This window comes from Mizuhopecten yessoensis, unplaced genomic scaffold (genome assembly GCF_002113885.1).
Source record: "Mizuhopecten yessoensis strain PY_sf001 unplaced genomic scaffold, ASM211388v2 scaffold8931, whole genome shotgun sequence".
Lineage (NCBI taxonomy): Eukaryota > Metazoa > Mollusca > Bivalvia > Pectinida > Pectinidae > Mizuhopecten > Mizuhopecten yessoensis.
In genome coordinates this window covers 223,670-237,651 of record NW_018407794.1, presented here as the reverse complement: position 1 = coordinate 237,651, position 13,982 = coordinate 223,670, and the positions used below count along the sequence as shown (strand labels likewise).

Below are 13,982 nucleotides of genomic sequence, written 5' to 3'. Positions count from 1 at the left end.
ATGTTTTGTAGAACGATGTACATATTTTGAAGAACATTTGATTTATATTGTAGAACTTTGGATGTATTTTGTAGAACATTGTATATATTTTGTAGGACATTGTATATATTTTGTAGAACATTATATATATTTTATAGAACATTATATATATTTTGTAGAACATTGGAGATATTTTGTAGAACATTCGAGATATTTTGTAGAACATTGTATATATTTTGTAGAACATTGGACATATTTTATAGAACATTATATTTATTTTGTAGAACATTGTATATATTTTGTAGAACATTGTTTATATTTTGTAGAACATTATATATATTTTATAGAACATTGGAGATATTTTGTAGAACATTGTATTTATTTTGTAGAACATTGGACATATTTTGTAGAACATTATATTTATTTTGTAGAACATTGTATACATTTTGAAGAACATTGTTTATATTTTGTAGAACATTTAGTAAAACATTGAAGATATTTTGTAGAACATTGTATATGTTTTGTAGAACGATGTACATATTTTGAAGAACATTTGATTTATATTGTAGAACTTTGGATGTATTTTGTAGAACATTGTATATATTTTGTAGGACATTGTAAATATTTTGTAGAACATTATATATATTTTATTGAACATTATATATATTTTGTAGAACATTGTATATATTTTGTAGAACATTGGATATATTTTGTAGAACATTGTATATATTTTGTAGAACATTGGATATATTTTGTAGAGCATTGGAGATATTTTGTAGAACATTATATTTATTTTGTAGAGTATTGGATATATTTTGTAGAACATTGGATATATTTTGTAGATTTTCCCAAGCGATAAGCGTATGTATAATATTAAACACCACGGGTCAAGTATTCAATAGTTGATTGCTTTCGAACACACTCCGACAATGTCTTCCCCCGAAGGATTTCAAATTCATTGCTTCTTGCAATATATTTTAATTACAATAACAATAGACCTTCAACAAACCAATGCTGGCACATTTCAATATAAAGGTGGAAGTTTTCAATAGGAGCACTATTCAACGATATTACCTCAGTCCTGTGGTCATGTCTTAAGACAATCTTTAATCCTTGAGAACTTTGTGTAAATACATCTGACCTTGGCCTACTTTGAAGGTCAAAGATAAGAGGAGAATTTTCTAATAGCATTGAAAAACAGATAAGTGGTACAGGTCATCGGCAATTGTTATTACACGGTTACTAGGTTTCCAAAGTTGAAGTATTTCTAGAAGCACTCCCCTGTATTGTATGTTCGGTTGATAGTCGTCACACGCATGAGTCGTCATGAATAAATTAGCCGTCAGTTTGTCAATGTGTCGACCCAAGAAACCCGTCCGTTATTTACCTGTATAATTAATGCGATCTACACTGGAGCCAGTCCGTAAACCACGAGGTGTTAGGTAGGAGCTAGATATTGATCGCTATTAAAATACTGCCAAGGGGAGTTACAGCATACTCAGCTATTGTAACGGTCCGTATTCCCTCAAGTCTACAGAGCCAGGGCTAGTCAATATGGGGATCGAAGGAATAACATTATTCTTATACCATTGTATTCCAATGTCTGCCCCCTCTCCTTGTTCCATTGTAGTCCAATGTCCGGCCCCTCTCCTTGTACCATTGTTGTCCAATGTCTGCCCCCTTTCCTTGTACCATTGTAGTCCAATGTCTGCCCCCTTTCCTTGTACCATTGTATTCCAATGTCTGGCCCCTCTCCTTGTACCATTGTATTCCAATGTCTGCCCCCTTTCTTTGTACCATTGTATTCCAATGTCCGACCCCTCTGCTTTGGTCCAATAGATTTCCAGTCTCATAATAGGTCATTATATAGTACATGTACTTTGATAAATTCAGTAAGCGTTTTCAATAAATGAAACCTTCCCTTGATAGCACTATTCACACAACGTATATTATTTATTGTTAAAAAAACCACATTAAAAGTGATGACGTCACTACTTACTGCACATCTTGTTTCAATGTGAAGTTTTATGTTAAATAAATGCATAAATTCAGTAAGCGTTTTCAATAAATGAAACCTTCCCTTGATAGCACTATTCACACAACGTATATTATTTATTGTTAAAAAAAACACATTAAAAGTGATGACGTCACTACTTACTGCACATCTTGTTTCAATGTGAAGTTTTATGTTAAATAAATGCATAAATACTCTTCAATTATTCTATTCATTCAAATATTGTTGTCTGTCTTTTAACAGTAAATTTTAAGGAATTACCTAGATTTGTTTTCAGGGGTTATACCGTTTATACCCAAAACCTGGACACTTTTATGCATGAGAAGCGTCTTGATTTATATACAGTACAATTTATAGTATCTCGCCTATATTTTTCCTTAAATGATGATTCCTGAAATAGTGACCTGATCTTACAAGGAAGAGTAAGTTTGTACGCGTGAGACCGTCATTCTGTAAGTTAGTTGAGCAAATATACAGGTCACAAAAGGAAACAATGGAGGAAAAAAGGCAACAGAGAAATGTACGTCAAAGTATGCTTTTGGTGAGTAACCTTACTAAGCTTGAAACGAGGGTACAGTTTTAAAATATCTTTGATGCTTGGCAGGTAAAAACTAAACCAACACGGCTATACTACAATAACTTTTGGTAGTCACGTATCCAGGATACTTTCAGGGTTTCGAAATCGTCCTTGGTATGACATGAAGTGAATCCCCACGAATTTGAATTTAACGTCAACGACCACGTGACGTATTCTTAAGTTATCATTTGCTCTTAATGGAACCATGAAAATTTATGATATTTGAATTCATTGTTATAGGTGATTCATTGGGGGTATTTACATCACGTCATTATTGGGTTTGGTACGACATCATACCTGTTGTCAATCCGGCCTTATCATCACAATATCTAAGGTTTGATTATTATAACGGTGTCGAAGACTGATGTTTCATAGAAGCTCAGAATACGCATTGTTCTAAACTACATTACGAGAACTTGCACAATAAAACAAACTCTTATTTTTATGAAAACCTTCTTATCGGTGTATCAAAACTGTAAAACAGCTTCGACCAAAATAAGTCTTCGGGAAACATGTTATTTTGACAAAAAAACATGATGGCCACCAATGATGTGTTTTTTGCCATTTTTTAATTCTCGCAAACGTCGCAACGTAACTCACATCAAACTATTCAATATACAGCCGACTGATTAAAACTGGTAGTCCACTACGAATTCGGCAAGTGATATTAGTTCATAATTAGTTAATATTTGAACAAAGTATTAAATTTAAAAGTACTAGGACTTTTAATTTGATATATATATATATAATTCCTCCTATTAAGTATAGTGTTACAGTCGTTACATTATCTTTAATCACATTAAGTTCACAAAGATTACAGAATATACATTCTCTGGGAATATTGACTCCTCTGCCATGTTCAATTAATAGTTTAGAATTTAGAATAATATATATTTCACATTTCACATCCTGTATCAACCCGAGACTCCAACATCATCCCGAGGGATGGAGACCCCGATGGTTGATATGGGTTTATACATGTTGTGATATGGGAACATTTTATATGTTGTTTTGTTTCTTACATACTTGTCAATAAATGTGTAGATAGACTCTGGTTCCTAATATTCCTTTTTCGCTTGTCAGATACAAGTACATTTTTCATTGTTCTTATTTTCATTTACGTATTTCAAGAAGTTGTTTCGTTACGGTGTCGATATTCCTAGCACTGTCGACAAAGTGAGACGTTGACCGGAGCCATTCCGTTCCGAATGCGGCCTGCTATATTGTTAGCGGGCAATAAGGATCTGTGATGCCACCGAAAGATATTAATCAAATTATTGTACCCTTATTACATATACAAAAAACGTATTGATTAGTTAGTATGCAATTAATCCTATTTTGACGTCACAAAAATGTGATGAAGTCACAATGGAGAAAACAGATATTTACATCTGCGTTTTTTGTGTGTGTTTTTTTTAAATTCTAACTGGCAAGAGGCTCATATATGATCCATATAAGTATTACGGTTTGATAATGTATTTTCAGTAGTGCTGGAGTGAGGTTGTATCATGTGGTAGGTAGATATTCTGTTCACGAGTAAACCCGGGCGAGTCATACCATTGTTACCGATACAGACGGTCGACACTAAACCCGGGCGAGTCATACCATTGTTACCGATACAGCCGGTCGACACTTGTTATAAAGTATCGTAATAAAAAGCAGGTAATGAGGTAGTTCGTGGGCAATCGTAGGTTACGTATTTATTGGCAGCAATCTCTGAGTCATAATTTTACATAAACATGTTTGGTGTGCTATCGATTTCAAATCACAGCTTGAAATTAAATTCTGTCGTCATTTATATCTCTGTCTGTTTATTGCATTGCGGATTTTTTTTTATAGTTTCAAGCATTATTTTTTATAATTGTCTGAATTAAAAAATAGTGTTTTGTGTTTCTCTATATCTGCACTCAAAAACTCCCCCCCCCCCCCCCCACATTCCCTAAAAATATAACAACAACAAAATAAAAAACAAGAAAAACAGCACTATTACATTCAAGGGTAGTTGTCAAATTGTTTAGCGCATTAGTTATCGAAAATTCATGCATGTTTATATATATTTTATAGTTTTTCACATATTGATTATAATAACTCATAAGTGGTTATCAATTGTGTCCGTTTTTTCATCGGTGTTCAACTAGAATAACTCGAACGAGTGAAATTCCTTTTCTTTTACTCTATAACTCTATTACTCTATAAATCTATTACTCTATAACTCTATAACTATATTTCTATATAACTCTATTACTATATTACTATATTACTCTATTACTATATTACTATATTACTCTATAACTCTATTATTATATTACTCTATTATTCTATTACTATATTACTATATTACTCTATAACTCTATTACTATATTACTATATTACTCTATTACTATATTACTCTATAACTATATTACTCTATTACTCTATAACTCTATAACTCTATTACTCTATAACTCCATTACTCTATAACTCTATTACTCTATTACTCTATAACTCTATAACTATATTACTATATAACTCTATTACTATATTACTCTATTACTATATTACTCTATTACTATATTACTCTATAACTATATTACTCTATTACTCCATAACTCTATTACTCTATAACTCTATTACTCTATAACTCTATAACTCTATTACTCTATAACACTATTACTCTATTACTATATTACTCTATAACTATATTACTCTATTACTCCATAACTCTATTACTCTATAACTCTATTACTCTATTACTCTATAACTCTATAACTATATTACTATATAACTCTATTACTATATTACTCTATTACTATATTACTATATTACTCTATAACTCTATTATTATATTACTCTATTATTCTATTACTATATTACTCTATAACTCTATTACTATATTACTATATTACTATATAACTATATAACTATATAACTCTATTACTCTATTACTATATTACTCTATTACTATATTACTCTATAACTATATTACTCTATTACTCTATAACTCTATAACTCTATTACTCTATTACTCTATAACTCTATTACTCTATAACTCTATTACTCTATAACTCTATTACTCTATAACTCTATAACTCTACTACTCTATAACTCTATTACTCTATAACTCTATAACTCTATTACTCTATAACACTATTACTCTATTACTATATTACTCTATTACTATATTACTCTATAACTATATTGCTCTATTACTCAATAACTCTATTACTCTATAACTCTATTACTCTATTACTCTATAACTCTACTACTCTATAACTCTATAACTCTATAACTCTATTACTCTATAACTCTATTACTATATTACTCTATTACTATATTACTCTATTACTATATTACTCTATAACTCTATAACTTTATTACTCTATAACTCTATTACTCTATTACTATATTACTCTATTACTATATTACTCTATAACTCTATTACTCTATTACTATATTACTATATTACTCTATAACTATATTACTCTATTTCTCTATAACTCTATAACTCTTTTACTCTATAACACTATTACTCTATTACTATATTACTCTATAACTATATTACTCTATTACTTTATTACTATATTACTCTATTACTCTATAACTCTATAACTCTATTACTATATTACTCTATAACTCTATTACTCTATAACTCTATAACTCTATTACTCTATAACTCTATAACTATATTACTATATTACTCTATAACTCTATTACTATATTACTATATTACTCTATAACTCTATTACTCTATAACTCTATTACTCTATTACTATATTACTCTATTACTATATTACTCTATAACTATATTACTCTATTACTTTATTACTATATTACTCCATTACTCTATAACTCTATAACTCTATTACTATATTACTCTATAACTCTATTGCTCTATAACTCTATAACTCTATTACTCTATAACTCTATTACTCTACTACTCTATAACTCTATTACTCTATAACTCTATTACTCAATCGTTAAAGTAGTCTTTCTCCAAAGTTCCCGGTATACAGAATTCGGATTAAGAAAATGTTATCAATTACACCGAAAGAAAATACGAAATAATTAGTTTGTCTGTTACATTTTTGTTAAGCCGCTACGTGCTACATTAAAGTTATAGAGGATATTTAATGGTGTCTTCAGTAATAATAAATATATTTCACGAGTGTTGCTAATATTTTGATATTTCTCACTCTTGCGTGAAAAATATCAAAATATTAGCCACACTCGTAAAATATATTTGTTATTACTGAAAACACCATTAGATATCCTCTATAATTTTAATGTAGGCACCATAACATTTTCTATTTATAACAGTTGTAAACATGAAAAATGTAATGCATTAAAAAGGGCAGGAATCAGAAGCGTAATAATTAGCGGTATATTCTAATGACGTCACGCTTGACAACAAGACTGCGCGCCATTTTGAATGGGATACTCAACGCAATTCCGACGTTTTCTGCTATTTCCTGGTATGATTGCTTATAAAAATGTTATTAATTGTATATTTATGTAAATACTTAAGTGTGTGTACCAAACATTTACCACAACAACCACTTATTCTACCGCCGCTTCAGTTGAATTTGAACAAACAATCGTTGCCTTTGAATGCAGCGAATAGAAGATACCGTTATGATTGGTCTATACCAAAAAGTGATATTTATCAAGTTGATGGAATCCGATTATTTCACTGGCAAAAATGTAATAAAATGTAATATTTTGAAATGGTTGACCGGTAATTAATAGAAAGAAGGTTTTATTTAGAAGGTGTTTCCTTTGTCGTAAACTTGATTTCTTTCTAAATACACACATTTACATTTCAACTAACATCACATCACTGCTAAGAAACAGAATCCGGAAACACCCTAATGCACCTTATGTCAATATGTTTTCTATAGATGGAGATAATCCACGTGACAGAAGATGGAGATAAACCACGTGACAGAAGATGGAGATATAACAATTGACAAAAGATAGATAAAAACTACGTGGCAATAGATGGAGATAAACCACGTGACAAAAGATGGAGATAAACCACATGAAAATAGATGAAGATAAACCACGTGATAATAGATGGAGATAAACAACGTGACAATAGATGGAGATAAACCGCGTGACAGTAGATGGAGATAAACCACGTGACAATAGATGAAGATAAACTACGTGACAATTGATGGAGATAAACCACGTGACAAAAGATGGAGATAAACCACGTGACAATAGATGGAGATAAACCACGTGACAATAGATTGAGATAAACCACGTGACAATAGATGTAGATAAACCACGTGACAATAGATTGAGATAAACTACGTGACAATAGATGGAGATAAACCACGTGACAATGGATGGAGATAAACCACTTGACAATAGATGGAGATTAACCACGTGACAGCATATGGAGATTAACCACGTGACAATAGATGGAGATAAACCACGTGACAATATATGGAGATAAACTACGTGACAATAAATGGACAGAATATCATGAAGAAAGATATAAGTTAAGTTAGAAGTTAATATTTTCTATCATAGTGAGGTGTGTTACCTTTACTCGTATTTCTAGTGAGTACTTGACAGAAACACGAACAAGTTTCCTCTTAGAAAACGTTCAGGTGTAATCAGAATTTGGTGAAATGCATTTGAGCAACATCTCTTAAACACCCGACAAAGGATACGGTTATACATCAAAGCCTAATTACGATTGGTGAGAGTTATTAAAACTACAACATATTGAGCATGTCATAAGCCTTCCCACAAGGCCACAGACCCAGTACAACAGTAGACAATTAATAAGTTTTATTGTTGTTTTAGGATTATTGATTATTGATCGAACCTATCAATATTGGTTAACGACAGAATGACATTTTTATCAATAAGATTAACAGTTTTAATTGGTATGTAACTTGGTCTTTTATCTGAATTCCAATAAATTGATTTTTGTGAGGTGTAATTACGTTGAGTTAGATATTGGATACACAATTACAGTGTAATGATCCTTTAACAATAATTTATCAATTATCAGCCAAACATTTCCTACCCTGGAGATATAACCTATATAATGTAGTGTTAGATACTGATAGATAGAAACCGCCAACGGGTGGTGTATTCATCGTTATAAATAGGGTTTACTAGAAAGTACACAATATCACAATCTACTATTAGGTTTATATTTTTGTTTACCTATTTTTCATTATTTCTTAAAGAAGTATTCTCATTTTTATCATTACTGTACGTCAACTTAGATTAACAATAACAAACACAACAGCGATGAAAAGTATAAGTTTATCCCATAATATGGAGCCCGGCCCGACGAATGTTCATGAGCTTAAAGACATTTCTTACTTCAAGTCAAAACATCCCACAAACCTTCACATTTCTTACTTCACGTATTTTAAAAAACATCCCTCCAACCTACCGACCTTCACATTTCTTACTTCAAGTTTAAACATCCCAACAACTTTCACATGTTTTACCTTAAGAGTTAACATCCCAACAGCCTTCACATTTCTTACTTCACGTGCTAAACTTTATTTCATATATCTTCTTTCCTTTGGATTTACATTTACCACAGGGAAAGTATTATCAAACTGAAGGAAATATTAAAGTTGGTAGATTTTACACGTGAAGAAGGAAATATGAAAGTTGGTGGGATTTAACACGTGAAGGAGGAAATATGAAAGTTGGTAGGATTTAACACGTGAAGAAGGAACTATGAAGGTTGGTAGGGTACTGGTACACATGTACGCAAACATACAAACAAAAGTCATGGATACATTGTAGTCTATATATATATCTTATGACCTTTTACTGTCGGGAAGTTTATTGAGCCCGCGACATTGCTCATTGATTCTGTACTGATTGTTTTTTTCAATGACAGGATTTCTGAATTATTAATGCATCGTGATGTTGTTTTTCTAAAAAGTCATATCACGCTTTATTTGGTCGGTTGTTTAAAACAAAAATGGACACTGCATATTTTATACATGTAGCATATAATATATGCATGCTTTGTCATCAATGAATCGTCGTTATATATACAAAACGTTTTACCATGTTTGACATTTTTGTTAAATGAACATGCAATCTTCAGGCGCGGTATACCGTCTTTGCGTATTGCAGAGTTATCTTCTCTTGTGAGCAGGTATTGATTGTTACGTCATTAGTTTGTGTTAATTACGTCGTTTTCTCAAAATATGATGACGTTACTCTCACAAACAAATGACGTAACAATCAATACCGGTTATCAATAGAAGATAACTCTGCAATACGCAAAGACGGAATACCGTTTGTGTTGTGCTTCCAATGTTTGTCCATGATGTGACAGATTCACGTCCTTTACTATGAGCTCTATAAAAGGGCGACTCGCTGGGCGGAGCAAGTCGAGTAATGTTTTAACAGTATTTGTTTCTGCTCATATTCGTCATTAATGCAATTTTGACATATTCCATTGATTTTGCATTAAGCTGCAACTTTGCAAATAAATTGAATAAAAATGAATAAAAAAGTACAGTCTGACATGATCTTTAAAGTACCGATGCCAATTATACTTGTTTCGCAATTTCAATCAGTTAATGATTACAGATATTTTTTTAAATTGTGAATTTTATTAATTCGACCTGGATAAACATAAAAACAATTGCAACTTTTTTTTATTAAGTCTACATTCAACTTAACCGGAAGTTGACGTAATACATTCAGGCAACTAATCAACGCAAAAGTGATTACAACCCAAAGCGACACCTGGGACGTTATCGTTTATTGCGTTTCAAACGGTTGGACCGGTTATATCACAGTTGTTCGTTTATTAAATAAGAGCAGACCTTGTAATTTGGTGTGGTTTTCTGCCAAACTTTAACATTTGCAGGTCCGTCAGGTTTTACCCCCGAGATCTTTCTTTCAAAAGCCTGACATATCGGTTGGTCATGATAAAAGAACAGGCCCAGTGCTAAATAGTACATCATACAATGAACAACTGACCGACGTACGCAATTCTTAAAAGTAACTGATTGCACCTTTAAAATAGGCCGTTTAAAATTCACTGGGTAATAGAAACAGTATGCCAAGAGCCAAAAACGATTTACACTGCATTACACAGCTGTGTAGTCCTTCTAGGGGTCATCGGTGACGCTTGGGGCGCATAAGTTGGAAATCCAAATTGATCTAAATTACAATTAAAACAAAAGGAGGGTTGATTTAAAGCTCTTAATAAAATGTAGATCGGTAAAATGGAAATAAATATATCAACCTAATTGTATACAGCATGGCCGAGTTTTACTAAATATTATTATAAACATGTGTAATATTATGTGTGTGCATTTCAGTGTCGCTATCTAATTTGCATAATTTTATAGATAAGCAATTCATTAAATATACAAGGAATGTACTAACATAATTTCAATGCCGTATATTTTGATTTTTCTATATACATAATATTAAGATATGGGTCCCTAATCAGTTCTATGGTGTTGGGTGTGTTACTTAAATGTGCAAATAAAATAAATTGCTACTATCAAATATATGAATTTCTATTTGGATAAGAGAACAGTATCTACCACCAAAACACAACTGACATCGCTTCACAGAAATAAAGAGCTAGTATACAAATTGCTGTTCAGCTTTTGCAGACTGCTTCAGTTTTGAGACACCATACTCTTTTGCCCTTTCCTAATATGTTCTTGGTTAGTTGTACATTGTATAGAATATCTGCATCAAATGTTAAGTATTACTTTTGCAATGTCAATGTTGAATGTTGCCAAAAAACTCGAATGAGAGGTGGTAAAGAGTCAATGTTTACGTAGATGTATACAGGGGATATGATACAATTCTGCGGCAGGGAGTAGCAAGTACGGCACACTATTTGAACCTTTTCATCAGTCAAGTATTTTCCCCTGCTGTCATGGCAGAATTCGACTTAAATTAACATAATTAGCCGGTAAATATCCAAAGGCTGCTTCGGTCTCTGCCATGAAGGCTGGCTTTCCACCCCTCTGTAGTACAGCCTCTTTGGAAGGAAGAGGGTATTCTTGTCTGGTGTTGATCTAAACCAATTAAATATCTAATAATACACAACGGTGTACCATAATACGTACTTTCTTAGTTGGGTTCTGGCAGATAACTTTCATTGAAACAGACTGGAAAATTTAAATAAAACTAAAAGATCTATTCACCTGTTTATACCGACCACATAAAGTAATTTTCTATACATTGCAATGTTAAACGAACCGATGTGATGCGGAAACGTTCCTATTACAATCGGTTCCTGTAGTGGTCAGTGTAGACATATTTTACATTACAAATATACTGTACTTACTTGCATGCAGATCACAGACGACGTATGACCTTCGAAAATCTTTATTGGTTCCGCTTTGATAAGGTTCCAGCTTCGTACAGAGTTATCGGTACTTCCGGTAAATAGTACACGACCAACATTGTCCGTTGCCATACACGTGATAGCTCCCGTATGACCTTTAAACACCTTCATGCACTGTCCTGTCTCAAAGTTCCATGACCTCGCTGTTGAATCAGCGGACCCTGTAATAAGGATATCGGTACCGCCGTCTAGATCTTCTACTACATCGTCATCGTCGTCGGCCGGAATAAATATTAAAGGATACACCCCACGTTTGTGTCCGCGGAATACTCTCAAACACTCCCCATTCTCAAAGTCCCAGCAACGAGCAGTCCTGTCGTAGGAACTCGTAAACAGGAAGTCACCCGTGCAGATCATTCGATATATAACGGAAGTATGACCCCGACATATGAGCACGCATTCACACGTGCTAACATCCCACTTCCGCATAGTTTTATCAGCACTTCCGGTCACCACATAGCAGTCTTCTATGACGATACAGTTAATGTATTCTTCATGGCCCTTCAATATACCGATACATTCACAATATTCTGTCTTAGCACTCCACAAACGCGCGGTTCTATCTTCACTTCCGGTCGCAATCACTGACCCGTCCTCGCTGAGAGCCATGCAGTTGATACCCTTCTCATGGCCCTCGTGCACCTCAATCAGAAACGAATTCTTTTTGTTTTTGCCTTTTGAAGTACATCCGCCCATTTTGTAAGTTTTAATAGACTTTTTATTAAGATGAACTATTTCAAAATTGTCCTATACGATACAATGTTGTTCTGTCCTACTTATGACCAATACTGACTGTCACATGATAAGATCAACCAAATAAATCCGGCATATTCATGGAGGTGTAATCCATAGTTTCATTGGAAAAGACTGACATTTAGAAATCACATAATCAGCGTGAATGTCGTAGAAATGTTTGATGTCCCGTTTAGGGTCTCTCGCCTGCTGATAAAACACAAGGTATCCCCGTCTGTTGTTGCCTCTCCCCTTGTCTGTACTGACTGCAGAGGTGTCAGGTGTTTTACGATCCTGGTAAACAGAAACAGCACAGCTAATAAGACGGGACGTCTGAAGGTATGATGGCGGACAGTGCGCATGCATATACGAGAACAAAGTTTGAATGCGGCTCACGGGTCGATTCTGGTGACGTTGTTATTGTGAATTTCGTATGTATATATATATACATATGTTTACGTATACATCCTGGTAACTCACCATTAACGTGCCCCAGAATCCCGTCGTTCTGTCCCACTGTGTCTTTGTTATCTCTAATAGGTAGTTTGACAGGGGACAATATATACATGAATAATTAATTTAAATCAATTGTTTCAATCGATGGTGGTACTTATTCAATACACTGAACAAGTTTACCTTATACGTACCTGTAAACGAATTCAGGTAAGATTTTCACCTCCTCCTGTTTGCCTCATCAACCTAAATAAATGGGCCTGGCTATATTTCACAGTTAGTCATAGAATATAAGGTTATTGTCGGAATGAGATCAATGTCTCTGATAGACGCACAGGTAAACTATCTCAGGTATCGAAGTGAAGAAATATTTGTTCGATTGTTTCGGCTTTGATAGCCTGTACCATCGATCTACCCTTGTGTCCAGCGTTGCAGAGGATGTAGTCATAGCGACGCGTAAACAATACCCATTGGCGGCTCATGATGCGAGCCCACTAACCACAAAAGGGGAGCGTCACTCCTACACGATCTGTCGACGAGTATGGGACGTTATAACACAGGGGATTGTGAACAAGAACAATTTATTGCCACCAGCATGGGGCGGTTGTAACACAGGGGATTGTGAACAAGAACAATACATAACCATCACCATGGCACCGTGTCAACACAGGGGATTGTGAACAAGAAGATGAATGGTTCATCCGTCGTCGTTCGGCGGCCATGGTTCGATACCCCAACCAGACGTATAATGGATCACCTGACGGACCACGTGGGTTTTTATCCGTTTGCACCTGTATTCATCTCGAATTAAAACTTAATTTATAATTGCTGTAAAGTTGATAAAGTTTTTCAATTTTATTTTTATATAATACTGC

The 13,982-nt window shown here is 33.5% G+C and overlaps 1 protein-coding gene across 1 annotated transcript in view; it reads right to left on the bottom strand.

The window, feature by feature from the left end:
* The window catches only part of LOC110456844 (WD repeat-containing protein 86-like), a 66,842-nt gene extending 53,321 nt beyond the window's left edge, over positions 1-13,521 (bottom strand). The window contains exons 1-2 of the mRNA XM_021507843.1: positions 13,302-13,521; positions 11,863-12,948 (exon numbers count right to left, since the gene is read on the bottom strand). Of these exons, the coding sequence (XP_021363518.1) occupies positions 11,863-12,618 (756 nt within the window). The 5' untranslated portion in view covers positions 12,619-12,948; positions 13,302-13,521. The remainder of the gene's footprint in view (positions 1-11,862; positions 12,949-13,301) is intronic.
* Between the last annotated feature and the right edge of the window lie 461 nt (positions 13,522-13,982).